Raw genomic sequence first — 16,417 nt, forward strand, 5'->3', positions numbered from 1 at the left:
AATACAAAATTAATGCTTTAGCGGGAGATTTTCTCATATCGACGTTCTTGTCTCGAGGGGACATTTTTTTCGTACACAGTTCATTGAATTCAAGTACCCTGTTTTAGTATGTACTTTACCACGAGATCTCAGTTGTTTTCAACTTAGCGTACCACCCTAGTGTCAGTAAATTCAAGCTCAGGTTTGGCCAAAAACTATTTTTTTTCGAAATTTCCTTGCAAGAATACTTTAGACTCAGTGGTATACGGCAGATTTTTTTTGTTTACTTGTAAGATGCTACGGTCTATTGTTATATGTGTGTATATATTTTTTTTTTGTTTTTGATTTGCTTATTTTCATACGTATATATGTATTATGTGACACCAAAATATAAAATATATTTTACTACATAAGTTGCCTATATTTGAAGCCACAAAGAAATGGGAAAAAAGCAAAAACAATGACAGTAAGAAAGTTGAAAATTGGAAAAAATATGCTAGAAAACAATAATAAACAACTTAACGATTATTCATTAAATTTAATGTGAATTATGCAATAGAGAATTAGAAAAAATTATAAAAAGGGAAGAAAAAAAACAAAAAATATTAACAATAACAATAACAAAAAAGGAAAGTAATGTCATAGAAATAGTATTTTTCACTGTGCGCTTCTGTTGTATTTATTCAGCAATGATTTACCAGTAATAACAATGTATATATTAATATAAATACCTAATAAATATACATAAATATATATATATATAAATATATTAATTTAAAATAAATATAAACAGTTTAGGATTATATAAATATATTATATATATGAAAAAACAACAACAGATAATGAATTAACCTTTGTACTTAAGAGCATTTCTTAAGTAGTAATAGCCCTCTATTCGAAATACAATGCAAATAATAATTATAATAACAATAATAAACAAAAAAAAAATAATAAAAAATAATGTGTTATTTAATACATGTGTATTAGGGTGGTCCCTGAAAATATGAACATCGTAGGGCATGCTTTATTTTGCTTGTACGAAGAACAAAAAAAAAAGACATCCAAGAAAATATCAGAATTAAAAAAATTAGCACTGGCTACCCGAGTTTGAAAAAATTAAATTCCGTTTTTTTTTTAATCGCGAAAATTCGAAAAAAATTTTCCTGGACCAGAGTTTAGATTTTATGAATTTATATAAATAAAGGTGTCCTCAAACAGGGGCGATATGTTATTTGATGCGATAACGATTAAAACCAAAGGCACTCAAACTGCAATTTTCTTTTCAGAACTCTACGATGAAAATCAGGGCTATCACAGAAGCCATCGTAGCTTCGATTTTCGAGAAATCTATGAAAGTGCTATCACAGAATCCGAATGGCTACGAACGTTAATTCGAAATTCGTTGAGAGCCTTCATTGAATCCGTTCGTAATGAACATTCGTACATATACTCTACGCCAAGTTTATGCTGTCAATTCAAACGGCTAGAAAATCCCGTTGATTTTTGAGAATTTTTTTTTTTTGAGACTACTTTTACGGTTTTTTTAATATAATAAGTGCAATTTAAAAAAAAACTGGCGTTGATATTTCGAAATTTTGTTGCTAACTGTCTGCCGCGTTTTATTTCGTAAGAAATTCATGCATATCTGGAAAAAAAGTGCAAAAATCCATCCATAAAAAAAAAATTCTCAAAAATCAGCGAGATTTTCTAGCTGTTTGAAACTTGCATTTCCTTAGACTAAAATTGTATGTGCTATAAAACTGCATACCCAAAAATGTTCTAAATATTCAGAATAAAAAGTTGAAGTCTTGATGAAAATTTGTTGAATTTTCCTAAATTTTGTATAACGTTCGAAACTGTGATTTATATGGTTTTCGTTAAAGCTTATTTGGTATTTTTATAAAAAAGTAAAAAAAAACAAAATAAGCTCGAAAAACGTTACGAATATTTAAAAAAATCAATACGTGGTCATTAGTTTGAGTCACTGTATGCAAATACATACATTCATCTGCTAGACGCTATTTAATGAATGAATATTTTTTATGAAGCGAGGAAATAATAGTTTAACAACAATTTATTAGGAAAGAAACCTAATTACTTTAATATCATAAAAACTAACTAAAAAAAATATTGAAAAAGAAACAAAAATTAAATAAAAAAGCTCCGCTGCCCGACGACTCTGACTCGAACTCGGATCTCTCAATTGGCATTCTAGTGCTTTGCTCACTCGGCCATTGCGACTGCTAAGGCAGCGCGAGCAAAATCGCATACATGAATGTCCATTGTTTCCTCTGCACTAGCTGATTTCGAAGCTGACAACGATATTTTCGAGTTCACTCGCGATTCAGTGATAGCAATTTTTCGTATTCGTAGCAGGCACTACTACGGATTCCGTGACAGCCCTGAATAGCCACTCTTATCGTGCGAGCAATTGCGCTTGCTGCGATACAATTTTTGAACGCATCGTATCGCACGGGTATACGTCCTCTGTTTGGGCACTCCCGTAAAGGTTTGTATTGACCGCATATCGTAAACTTTTGTATCGCATCGGTAGTATCGCATCTGTTTGAGACTACCTTAAGTTTGAATAATATATCAAATTTATCAGATTTAAGTTAAAAATTTTGTAGAATTTTTGCGATTTAAAAAAATTTAAATCTTTCAAAAACTGGTAGCATTCCTTAAATTTTTTAAACATTTTTTAAATTTTTGTGAATATTTTATTTTGTATGTCGGCTATAAGGTCTTATCGTGCGTTTTGCATGAAACGCTTAAGCCAACCGTCAACGAACTGATTGGGTGTTATCAGTGTTTGTTTCAACCTAGAAAATCCACCAGCTCTGGTATGGTATAGTGTACGCCAACTCCTAGAAAACACCAACGAGAGGAGGAACGGCATGCACTACATATGTATATATTTGTCGATTTCAAATTCGCTTTTGACAGAACGATACAGTGGTTTTTGAATTTAGTATCCTCGCAAAACTACAACGACTGTGCAAAATTACATTAAGCAATAACCAAGCTCCAAGAATTGAGAAGGATCTCTCTGAATGGTTCGATACTAAACGAGGCCTCAGAGAACGACTTTTTTAATCTGTCGTTGGAGAAGATAAGAAAAGGTGCAACGCTTAATCGCCGGGTGACAATTGTTTGGTATTACTGGCGTATGCCTTTTCCAAGTTGGATATGGGCATTCCCATGGTGGCGCACGTGACAGTCGTACGATTTCAATGTGATACAAAAAAGGAATACCATTTGTTTTCTTTAACTTTTTTGGGCCATTGTATAGCACATAATTAGCTCTATATTTAACCGAAAAATGAAATCAATCGAACTGCTTGGGCCTGAAATATAAGTATTTAAAGAGAGTGTCGTTACGTGACAAAAAATGGAAGTTGATTTTTTCTTTTCTTACAAAATCGCAAAACTCTGCGAATTGTGGATGGCTATTTTCATGAAACTTATTTTAATATGATTTGGAGCAATTCTAGTTGTTTTTAGAGTTTTTTGAATTAATGCAAATTGTTTCAATTCTCTTTTACAACCCCAAGTGTGAAACGTGACGTGACGTGGCGTCGCGTAACATAAATTTCCATCGTTATATTTTTGTTAATATTGCTTTTAAATGAATTTTCAACGCAAATAAAACATGTATTTTATGTAGAATATACTTAATATTTTGATTCAGGGTCAATTTATTAGAAATCTGTGATTTATTATGTTTCAACCACATACGCCAAATTCGAACCAAATCGGACCATAAATACGGTTTTTCGAAATATCTCGACCTTGGCACCACCTAGGAAGACCATTTTATGCAAACATGATTCTACTTACATAGCCAGTATATATTTTAAAATGCAGACAAATCGGCACGTAAATACGTTAGATATAAAACTTTTATTTTTTTTGTCGTGGTGGACCTTCCGCTGGAAAAAACCCATATGGAAGCAAAGCAAATGGATTTGGAGGTGCACGAGGACAAGACCATCAAGCAGTCGCGCCACTGCACTCTCTTCAATGTTGCCAGTTAAAATTTCGAAGAAGTAGAAAATTTCATTTACGGTTAGTTTAGATACATCGGCTCCGCTGGCTCGATAATGTTGTACATCAGCGCGGTACCCGCTGTTATTTAGTAACAGAGGAAGGGGATGTACCTTGCTTTTTTTGCCTGATATGCTTGAGACCATAGTGAAAAACGTAAACATCAGCCGGATTACGGATGTTTCGTCGTGAGGGCTGAATCGCAAAAAGCGCTTTTTACTCTCCCTAAATTATACTACAGAGGACTCGATTGCATCATAAACAGTGCTGGAACTTTTGTAGCTGTAGTCGACTTCCCAATGCTCGGTTGTCTTATTACTTTGGTGGCATGTGATATCAATCTTGGAACTTTAGGGGGCATCAGCCAGATGGGCTGAAGTTTAAGCCGATTGAAGCGATAACCCGTGGTCAGGTCTCCGCGAGATTGCTCCATAAAAGAATCGTGCAGTCCAGGTAATTGACTTCGAATCATACATACATACATATGTATGCAGTTCTACATCCACCGATCAACTTATTTAGACAGATAAATAAAATAACTAAAAAAAAAATAAAAAGTTGTTTAAACAGTTTTATTGAAAATAATGACCCTACTGAGAGTGCTAATTGTATTCTCTCCCAACTATAATCCGGTAGATATGTTCGTCACCATACGACACTTGGAATATTTTTTAATTTAAATTGCCGTTTTAGCGTGGTATCGTACCCTTTTTGCGATGTCAATCTAACCCACCTGATACAAATCTTTTCAATTTCTGAATCTAGGTGATTGAATACGAAGTTCGGAGAGTCTATTTGAGGCTTAAAGTATTCAACACTCAGTGAATTTTCTGGAGCACAAATACAACAAGTTTTTAAGAGAGCACATGGAGCGCAATTTTATGTGAGCAAAAATGAAGTTCAAAACCTGATATCAGCGATTTTAACCAGGGCTGCAAACCACTCCAAAAATCGGTGCGGTTTGGTTCAGTGGTTCGAATGGCTAAATTATTTAAATATTACAAAAATATGACAAATCCATAATATAAAAATTAAAGGCTTGTTATTGAGATCAAATTTAAATATCCACATATATGTATAGTGGTGGCAAAAATAGGGACGCAACATTTTATCAAGTATTGGCTACTTTTCTTTATTTAATGTTTATATTTTTTTTTTAATCATATGAACCCAATTTGAAATTTTGTGCAAAAATTATGAAATTTCTGTACAGTTTCATCTAAATTGAAAACTTGTAAATAAAAATTTCTAGGAAAAATTTTTAAGTTTTAAATTTATTTTTAGCAATTTTTCTCGGATTTTCTTCCATACATATCGTCACCTGAAATGCAAAGAGACGTAACAAACATCATCGCTGAAATGCAAAAAGTCATAACCAATAAAACATTTAAAATTCACTTTTTGTTTTATATGATGGATTCCATCGAATTACAACTCTCCACATCATTTTAGGAAAAAAATAAAAATATTAGTCACGACTTTTTCCATTTCAGTTGCGATGTTGTTATGTATGTACATATGTACACTGCCGGAACAAAGTATTGGCACAGCAAATTTTTCACAATATATGCAACAATTTTTATTCTAACATTTTTCCGCCAATTTTATATGAAAATATGGTTCATTCTACAACAAAAAACCTAAAAAAAAATAATTCCTAAACTTTGTGCAAAACTCCTGAAAAAATTTAGCACATTTGCATGCAAATTTTCAACTTTTTAATCAGATTTTTTTTGAGTATGCAGCCCCATCATTTCATTATAATAAAGTAGAAGTTTTAAGTAGCTTGGAATTACCGTTGATTTTTGGCAATGTTTTTTCGAAAATACTTTATATGGAAAAAATGCAAAACATCTTCAACAAAAAAAAAATGCAAAACATCTTCAACAAAAAAAAAATGTCAAAAATCAATACGATTGTATTTTTTTACTAGAATTGAATGAGCTGCAAAATTGCATACTCAAAAAAATACTAAAAAATCTGATTAAAAAATTGAAAATTTGCTGAATTTTCGCGAGTTTTGCACAAAGTTTCGGAATTATATTTTTATGTTTTTTGTTGTAGACTGAACTATATTTTTATACAAAATTGGCGGAAAAATATTAGAATAAATATTGTTGCATATATTGTGAAAAATTTGCTGTGCCAATACTTTGTTCCAGCAATGTATGTTGGACAATTTTTTTCTATGGAAGAAAACAAAAAAAAAATCATTTCAAATCAACGCGATCAAACTGAAATTAGAAAAATTTTAATAAACTTTTGAAGGCTTGAACAGGTGGTGAACCTAGACGAGTATGTAGATTAAAACAGCATACTTACTCAAAATTTTGAATTGACGCTCAAAATCTTGGCTTAATGTTGAAAACCTCATTTTCGGTAGGCTGGAGCTTACACTTGGCCTTAACTTCATTGTATACCTAAGGTAAAAATTATATTAGTGCGGCATGTGACTATTTTTCTTTTGTTAGTTTAATGTTCACACATCTTTTATAAATGTATAGATCTTTATATAACAACAAGCATATAAATACAAATTTCAAACTTTGTAAGAAAATTAGAAAAAATCTAAAAATTTCAACAAAATTGCATCAAAGATTCAAGCTTTTTAATCCAAACAAATAAAATCCGAGTTTTAGAAATTTTTTATTTAGAATTTTTTATTTATGTATTGTTAAGCATTTTCTTCCATATAAAAAAATCAAGCTTTCTTTATATGGACAAAACTACAACTCACGGAGTTGCCATCAAACAAAAAAATGTTTGCATTTTTACTATACGGGTTGCATTTTTAGACCAAGTTGTGTATGTATTACAAAACTGAAAAATGCTTCAGTGGATTTTAATTTCGAACCGAACCGAACCATTTTTTGGAGGGGTTTTCGGGTCGGTTTTGGCATCTCAAAATAAAAACGGTTCGGTCCGAAGCCCGAAAAAAAGCGACTGTTTGGTTCAAAATCGGTTGGCAGCCGTGATTTTAACATAAAGTACTTTCTGATGCTAGTGCTTGTCTGGAATTCAACTGTCATCGATGATGTTATTGCTGACCGTATATATCGCATTTTAGAAGGTTTTACTATAAAATTGTAAAGTTAAAGTTCTAATATCGGAAAGTACTTTTTGGTAAAAAGCGTTGATAGCAGATTTTGAATATGAGCCCTCGGTATATATATTTCTACGGACATACATATGTACATATGTAAACGATTGTTCGTTCACCCGTTGCTTACTTGATTACATTTAACCTTAGTTGTATTATAAGCTAATGTCACTTCCGAAAATAGCATCTAAATATAGCAGCACAGCACATACAAATAAATTAACATCCGTAATGTAATTAGAATTCATTAATTGTGATTGCCTATGTATGTATGTAAGTAACTAAGAGTTTTAGTGAAATTAGCAATAATAAACATTTGCATATAAATTACTCATTCGTATACATACTTTTCACAGTCATTGTACGAATATTATGTACTAAGTACTTTTCTAAATAAACTCGCACTCTGTTATACTCATTTGATTGTAACAATTCCAGTGCTCAAATACATGTCATACATATCTAGTACATACATATGTAAGTGCACTGCTTTGTGTTATTCGGCTGGAGCTAATTATTGCGCACGCGTGTTCCAGACGTATTTTAGCGAGTGTGCCTCAGATGAGTGCAGCAGTAGCGGCAGCAGCGGCAGCAAATATAGCAAATTCACAAAAATAACAAAATTTGTGTGCACAATTCTCTTGGGGAATGTTTTCTTTTTCCAGCGGTCATGAACGAATTTCTGTGTGCGGTACTTTTGGAATACAATTTTAGAACTACATATGTACATACATATTCTATTCCATTTTCTATAATTTAAATCAGCGGTCCATTCAATTAAAAGATTCGTTTTTTACAAGTTTTTGAATGGAAATAATTCCAAAAAGTATACATATTACCGACGAAAAATGTGTTGGCAAGCAAGTTTTTGTAATAACAATAATTCAATGGCAATGGAACGTCGAGTGGATTTTAACCGACTAGTATCGTTTGAATTTTTAAATAAAATATTTCCATAAAAGAAGGAAATGGGACAAGGTGTGGATCTTTTTTTTTTTTTGATGCATTTTTAATGCATTTCATTCTAATTTGCTCCTATAGGGTTATTCAAGGGTAATGCAGATCTTTCACAACAATTAGATGGGATGTGTTGACGTTTTCTTTAAATTTTTTTTACACAGTTGGTGCTACAGACTTTAGCAAACTTAGTCAAGGCGTGTTACTCAGTTGAACAATGCCTAAAAGTGATTCAAACGTTATAAGAAAATGGTCGTTATGCAAAAGCTGCATTTAGCGATGAGGCACATTTTAAAATAAACGGATACGTTAACAAACAAACTGCCGAACTGAATTAGATGAAATGGACTTAGACAATATGTGGTTCCAACAGGTTGACGCCACTTGCCACACAACGCATGAAACAATGGCCATATTGCAAAGAAAGTTCCCAGGATGCATTATCATACGAAGAAACGAGGTCAAACGGCCGCCGAGATCTTGCAATTGCCAATAAGACCGGTCCGGTGCGGTACTTTTGAATCACCCTGTAAATATTGTTTGACTGACTAAAAAAAATTAAAAAGGTTTATAACAGATTTTCTGATACAAAGGTATTTTTATATATATATTTTTTCATATTTATTTAAGAAATGAGGCTGTATCTATAAGACATAAAACTAACAATATATCAAATAGCAACAAAAAATATTAATATTTGTATTTTTAATTAAAATTAAAATTAAGACTTAAAATTTAAGGCCAGATATAATAAAAGGTCAGGCATATAAATATAAATACGAACATACAAAATTTGGTTTAATAGTAGAAGTGACAGAGACAGAGAAATGATAACAATTTAAGCGCAACCACATTCATTGTGCAGATCTAAAGTAATTATGCAATACCTTTCTGAAGTTACTCCGATTCATCGCTGCTTTTACGGACTCAGGAACTGAGTTCCAGAGCCTTACAGCATTAATGAAGAACAGCCTAGCTGAAGACAAGTAGGAAGATTTGGGGACAATTTATAAAAGAAAAAAAAAAATAATTTTTAAGAAATCTTTTATAAAAACTATTTTTTAATAAAAAAATAAGCTTGCAATTTTTTTCCTATTTAGACTTAAAAACTTTTTAAAGTAATTTTTTTTACTTAAAAAAAATTTTTTAATCGTTTCTCCCAGTGTCGTTAAATAAATAATATAAGGGACCTTTTCATAAATAGGCGAACGAAGTTTTTACATTACCTCAGAAACTACTATCGATTTTAGTTTTTTTTTCATATTTCGCGGCCCATTCAGCGTAAAAATTTCAAGGTATGGTGGTTTTTAGGAAAATTTATTTCCCATAAGGTTATCAGGTCAGTTGTGTTGTTGGCGTTTGAAAATCAAAATTAACCGCGTGTAGCGTACAATGCCGGGGTGGAAAACACATGCAGCCCACACTTAGATACAAACGTACACACACGAAGTTAATATAGTGAAAAGGGGCCGAAATTAAGAAAAGTGCAAAAGAAAAGTGGAAGTGACAGACTGTGTGAGACTTTGAAGCGAGCGGTAAGCCAAAGTCGCCTATATAGCGCGCGGAGTATCTAGAAGTGCTACGCTCAATCGCTCCACGGTGAGACATTGTACATTGTTACATACTTTTTTTGCGCTAATTCGACTCAACAACAATGAATGATAGCTGATGGTGACAGCCTCGGCGACGACAACTCTCTACAGTCAGTCTAATAATGTAACTCAAGTTGATGTGTTCGTCGTACGAGCTGTAGTTGGAAAATTTGCAAAATTGGGAAAAGCAGATATTCATTTTGTGTTTTAAATTTTTTGTTTTCGGGGGGTATACGGAAATGGACAAAAGCACAAGAACAGCAAAGAACGCGTAGAGAATCCAACAAATACATCATAATGTCGAAAATAATCGATAAAACAGACAAATGTGAAAGCCGCTAAAAAGGTACTTTGCAACAAAAAGAATTTTTGCAAAAATAAAAGAGAATTAGAATATATAAAATTAAAAAAAAAATAATGGAAAAATGGAAATGCGCATACACATACTTGTGCGCATACATATTTACATAGGCAGTGTTACTAACGATGTGCTAATGCAGGCGGACCGTTAAAAAGAAAGGAAAAGTGCTCGTCGCTCGTAGTTCATATGAAAATTGTTTATACACACACACATACATAGTATGTATGTGCGGCTAGTTGTTTCTTTTTATCTATATACATATGTGTATGTGCTCTTTGTGCTGTGCAAGGAAGTCAAAAATCGTTACGCTTCCTTCAAGTCGACTGCTGTTAACAGGAAATCAAATTCTCAAACCGTTGTAGTTAAAAAAAAAAAAATGTAATGTCCTGCTGCGAAGCGTCTTGAAGTGTATTGTATTTGTACCAAAGTGACCTTTCACAGTTGGATACGAAGCAAAATCAGAGCCGTGCGTTTGTACACCCCCAGCCAGCCAGCCAGCCAGCCCAACAAGCAGCGAAGCAATTACATGAACGACACTAGCAGCAGCAGCAGCGGCAGTAGCAAAAACGGCAGTGACAATAGCAGCAGCGTCCAAGGCAACAACATCAAGCACAACAACTACAACGACAAGAACATTTTAGTATATCCTGTAAAGGCACCGCTTACAAAAATATGAAAAAATCGATGCCAGACTCCGATTCTTCAACAGTCACAGGCATAGTCACAGTCACCGTTACAGCTACAGGCATAGCGAGAGTCATAGCCAAAACAGCGCAGCAGCGGCAGTAAATTCAGCAGAGCAGCAACAATAACAACAACAACAACTACTCTGTACATTGCATTGCAGAATTAAATTCATTCATCTCGCAGCACTTTGATATATTTTCCCTGATTTTATTTGCTGTGCTGAGAAAAATTTCTGTTTCGGTGGGCATAAAAGGAAAAGGCAGAAATTATTGTTGCATACTTGCATGCATACATACACATTTAATATGTAGTATGTATGTATGTGGTTGTTGATTTTCCGGGTAAATATTATTTGTGTGCAAAGTGAAAAAAAAAATATATATATAATTTTTTTTTATACATATTTATGATGCAACATGCAAAAAGTGAGCAGCAAATGAATTGATTAACTTAAATGAGATGGAAGTGAGAAAAAAATCTGAAGCAAACTCCATAAAAACAGCAAGGTTTTGTGAAAATTATGTACCCCCATACTTAAAATTTATATCTAAATATTTCCGTATGTAGATACATATGTATATATATGAATATATGAATGTATTCATATATGTACATATGTATGTACATATATACAGTGGTTCTAAAATGAAGTCGGGCAAGCATTCGAACATTACATTCTTAAAAAATTAGAAAAAATTATTTACTTCGATTTTTTTTTGCATTATTCTTTCATTAAACTTTTTTCTTCTCATCGAACAACATTCAAAATAACACGGGCCGACAAAGTTAACCGAAAATATTTTCCCAAAACCCAGGACCCTTACTCTGTAGCTCGAATCGAAAAAAGGTTCTATTCGAACGCCTAACTTTTTTATAGTACAAATCGTTCGAATTCGAACAAATTTACTATCGATTCGAACTACAGAGTAAGGGCCCAGAACTTTATCAAAGCTTATCGACGTGCTCATATTTTAACCTAAAAGTGCAAAAAACGCGATTCTGGCCTATATTTGAGGTTATATAGCGTCTTAAAGCTTAACAACCAAATTCATTAAAAATAAAGAAGGCTGTAACTGCTTCATAAATAGAAAATTTTTATGAAAATGACACTTCATAGAGCTCTTTAAATCTATTTTATTTTTTTATGAATAAGGCCGTAAGTCTTTTTCTTTCGAGTGTCGCACAGTGCTTCCCTTTGATATAAAATGTGGGCCAAAATTGAATTATGGACGTATTTAAATAAAAATTCTCTTAGTAAAATTGAGGACGCTAAATTCAAAAATGCAATTTGTTTTTGGATAACTTTCATACTTTCACTCTAAATGCAGTTTTAAGTTGACAATTAGGGTTCTTGTGGCATTAACATAGGTATGCACATATAGTTCGTTCTATTTTCAAAAGTTAGGTGTGAAATGATAGGGCTTGGCCTGTAGATGTGGAACAAAGTTTTTTTTTTTTAAAGGGTTGCCACATGTTTAAAGTTTTATTAAAATTGTTTAATAAGTTAAATGAATTAAAAAGGGTTTGCTGTGCTGTGTTTACTTCTAAACGGCACGTTGAAGGGTGGCCACATGTTTAAAAAATCAAATTCACTTTAATTAAGGGAATAAGGTAAGGGAAATATGTATATCAATATGGGTATCAGACAAAGGAAAAAAATTGACTTGACTATTTAGCTCGAAATAAGTGAAGAGTAAACACATTCCTGTGTTACTTTTCTAAAGCTTTTCGGCTTTTAACCCCCAAAAGAAAGAGGATTAAGAACGCTTACAGCCGAAAATATTTTTGTGGAAGGTTGCCACCTGTTTGAAAGTTTTAATTTAATTTAATTGATAAGATAAATTAAATATTGCAATGCGGGCATCAAACTAAAGGGGTTTGGGAAAGGTTACTGTCAAAAATATTTTTGAGGAGGGATGCCACATGTTTGAAAAGTTTTATTCAATCAAATTGATAAAATAAATGAAATATTACAATACAAGTATACAACATAAGAGGTTTAAGAAAGTTTACTGTCGAAAGTATTTTTGAAGCGGGTTGCCACCTATTTCAAAAATTTTATTTAGTTAAATCGGTAAGATAAGCTAAATATTACAATATGTGTGTAAAAATATATTTGAAGAAAGTGCGCGATATGTAGATTCGAGTCATACGATTATAAATTAAATTTCCAGGAGAAAGTCGATTTTTTACCTACTTCACAAATACCTTCGAAAACATATTAACTAACACCCACAATAATAAAAAATAAAGAATGCTTCATAATTTAGTTTGAAAGATGAAATTCTGTAGAATTAAAAAACAAATAATATTTTGGTTCTTAAGGACGAATAGGTATTGAAAATTGCCTTTAACTATTTTTTTTATCGTAAACTCAAAAGTTAGAAGGACGAAATTCGTTGTATATATTACACTGTGCGACAATTTTATGGCAATTAAAACCAGCCCAGACGTTGCTAATATTTTCTGAAGGTATACTTATATATCCAGTACTAAACTACTCGATGTATTTGATAAGGTTAGTCCTATTTTTATTTTATGGCCTACTAAAGTTTTCATGCCCCGGCCTAAGGCAATATTAAATAAATGGCAAAAATTGCTAAAATAAATGTTTGAGTAAAATTATAGTTAAGACATGTATAGTAAAACTTAATGGGAAATATTTTCATAGAACATTAACCCATTAGCTGCTGCCTGAAACGGCCATTTTACCCGTTCTTCAAGAAATCCCCCAAAAAGAAATTTGGAGTTAGAGGATTGGTATGTTGTAGAAAAATTTTACTAGGGGTCTTCTCAAGCAAAGACTATGTACATGTCGTCAACGTACGTAAAAGTCTCTAAAAATTAAATCTAAAAAATTGTACAGCGTTACTCAGAAAAAGTCATTCAGGCCTTTGAAAATATTGTATACATATGGACATTAAACCATACCGGAAAAAGTTCGCCATATACCACCAAGTCTAAAGTTATTTTTGCAATGCAATTTCGAAAAAAAAAAACATTTTTTTAACCGAACTTTGGGTATGCATTTTTTTAAATTTTTCTTCATATCTTCGACATTTACAGCCGGATCTTAAACTATGATATATCGATGTTCTTGTCTCAAGGACAACATTGTTATTGACCTCAAGTTCTCCGTTCGAGTACTTACCCACCAGATCTCAGTTCCTACCAATCAACCTACCACGCTTACTAAAGCTCACCAAAAAGCATTTAACTTTTGCTAAGAAAGTATTTTGATTATTCCAGTATAACTATTAAATAAAAATGTTTATTGTCGAATTTATGGATGGTAAAAAGGCGACCCCTAGGTTCGGTCAAAAAAAAAATTAAAAAATATTTCCAACTGCCTTGCAAAAATACTTTAAGGCTCCGGCAGCTAGAAAATCTTTTATGCGTTGCAGGGATACCTTTAACGGGCATTAGAGTAAGCATTTTGACATGCGCCGATGCGGCGCAAGAACAATGTATGGAACGAATTCAGACCAACTGATTTTTGGCCAATCAAATTGAGCGGTTTTGTTTGCTGCAAAGTTTTCGTTGTGCCGTCTTGCCATTACCTGTGCGTCGCGTCAGTCAAAAACATCCATGCGACGCAGAAAAGACTTTCTATCTGGCGAGGCGTTTAGACTCAGGGGTGTACGGCAAACTTATTTTTGTTTGATTGTAAAGTGTTACGGTCTAATGTACATGTCAATACTGCATTAATGGTGTTTTATTTTATATACAATGTTTTCCAAGCAAGCATTTTTTTATGTTTTTTTTATAAAAAATATGATTCATGCTTTAACGAAAACCATATAAATCAAAGTTTCAAACTTTATATAGAACTTATACAACTTTTACAAATTTTGAGCTTTTTAATAAGAATTTTTGGTGATATTTTTGGTTATGTAGCTACAAGGCCTACGAAATTTTAGTAATGCAAGTACAAGTTGTAAGCGTATAAAAAATCGCGTAGATTTTTAATATATATATATTTTTTTTTGCTGATGGCTTTTGCGGAAAAATTTTTTAGTATGTAAATATTAAAAACAAAACACCAACCAGTTTTGACTGCCAGCGTAAGAGACCTATTTCAAGTTATTATTGTTTCATCTAATTTAATACGGGTCTTCGTGATGAAATTATAAATTTGTATGGAAAACCAGTTTATTTAGCATTTTATCACGTGTATCGGCAGTTTATCACTTTACATGAAGATGCCTATTGTAATTTCTCGAGTTTTTTATAAACTTACACAAGTTGTTATCTTTATGTTTTTATGAAAAAAATTTGTTTCATAAAATATTGGCTTCATATCTGTCCGACTTCTTTATTGAGCCACTGTATACATATGTAAATATGTACATGCCTGTTTACATGCATACATACATACATATATTGATACACTGTGTAAGTACCAGTATGCCTACTCGGAGTATTTGTTACCTCTGTACGCTGCAAAGTACGAGTTTGAGTGTTTATGACAAACAGCTAACGTAGAGATTAGTAGCTGTATTGCCGGTGCAACTAATTATACACGAATATAAAGTGTGAAAATATGCTGTGAATACATTTGAATGTGTAATTGAGTAATGAAAGCAAAGAAAAAACATATAAAAAACAAGTATTTGACATAAAAAACTAATTTAAGCAAACGATGTGACAAAAAATTAATGCACTGGGAATGTGAAAACATGCAGTGAATGCAATTGAATACTCAGTGGAATAATGAGAGCCAAAAAACAACAGACAAAAACTATAGCTACATATGTGATGTGATACTTACTTAAATGACGCATAAAAAAACTAATGATGGGAAAAATTTGTCAGTGTAAATATATTTACAAAAATATACATATGTATGTATAATATGTACATAAATTTATACAGTGTTAAAAAGCGAACCAGAATAACAACATAAAAATAATAATTTCACTTCGTCTTACTAAAAAATGTGTTCACTCTTCCTTTATCTCTCTCTTCCTTACGCAGAGTTTTAAAAAAATTATTATCCTACGCTTATTAAAAAAAAAAAACGCAATACATAATTATAATAATGGCTACTTCATCCGAGCTACTGCATCAGCCTGAATCTAATAACGATGCAGAGGAATCGATTAGCAATTGTGCAAATTCCAACAATCTACTTGCAGCGGAGTCGCATGCCGATGAAGAATCGATACAAGCAAATGTCGCAGATTCCGAAGTAGCAGCAACGTCACCTGGACTCGACGAAAACGAAGACGTTGACTCCAAAACGGATTTTAGTGCAACACCGTGGTATGACCAAAATCGAAAATATACAAAAAAGAAACAAAGAAAAACTTTCATAAAATCGCACACACACACACACACACACACACACACACACACACACACGCACACACACACGCACACACTCAACGAAATGAAAAAGATGAATTTCTGCTAGCTTGCATAGACTTTGTTGCACAAGGAATTTATTACCCACTCCATTTCGCCCACATTCCGCTCCCATTTCTCCTCATACTGTTACCGTTATCTACTCCCTTGCTCGCTCTCCCTGACACATTTAGCTACCGTCTCATTTTTCGCTTTGCATTTGCTGCTATGTCGCTCATCATTTTCGTAGCGCAAACTAATTGAATTTGTTTCTGATTTAATTAATCAACAGTCACGAAAATACGAAGGAGCAGGAACAGGAACAGGCACAGGAGCAGCAGCAGCAGC

General features: G+C 32.7%; 2 protein-coding genes across 2 annotated transcripts in view; one reads left to right on the forward strand and one right to left on the reverse strand.

The window, feature by feature from the left end:
- Nucleotides 1–16,417, reverse strand: part of LOC118735589 (homer protein homolog 2-like) — a 54,702-nt gene that overhangs the window by 22,385 nt on the left and 15,900 nt on the right. The gene's annotated exons all lie outside the window — the stretch shown is intronic.
- The window catches only part of LOC118734930, a 7,962-nt gene continuing 1,169 nt past the window's right edge, over nucleotides 9,625–16,417 (forward strand). Inside the window, exons 1-3 of the mRNA XM_036464528.1 lie at nucleotides 9,625–11,064; nucleotides 15,701–15,988; nucleotides 16,362–16,415. Coding sequence (XP_036320421.1) covers nucleotides 15,765–15,988; nucleotides 16,362–16,415 — 278 coding nt within the window. The 5' untranslated portion in view covers nucleotides 9,625–11,064; nucleotides 15,701–15,764. The remainder of the gene's footprint in view (nucleotides 11,065–15,700; nucleotides 15,989–16,361; nucleotides 16,416–16,417) is intronic.

This window comes from Rhagoletis pomonella, unplaced genomic scaffold (genome assembly GCF_013731165.1).
Source record: "Rhagoletis pomonella isolate Grant_MI unplaced genomic scaffold, Rhpom_1.0 Rhpom_scaffold_00003, whole genome shotgun sequence".
Classification (NCBI taxonomy): domain Eukaryota; kingdom Metazoa; phylum Arthropoda; class Insecta; order Diptera; family Tephritidae; genus Rhagoletis; species Rhagoletis pomonella.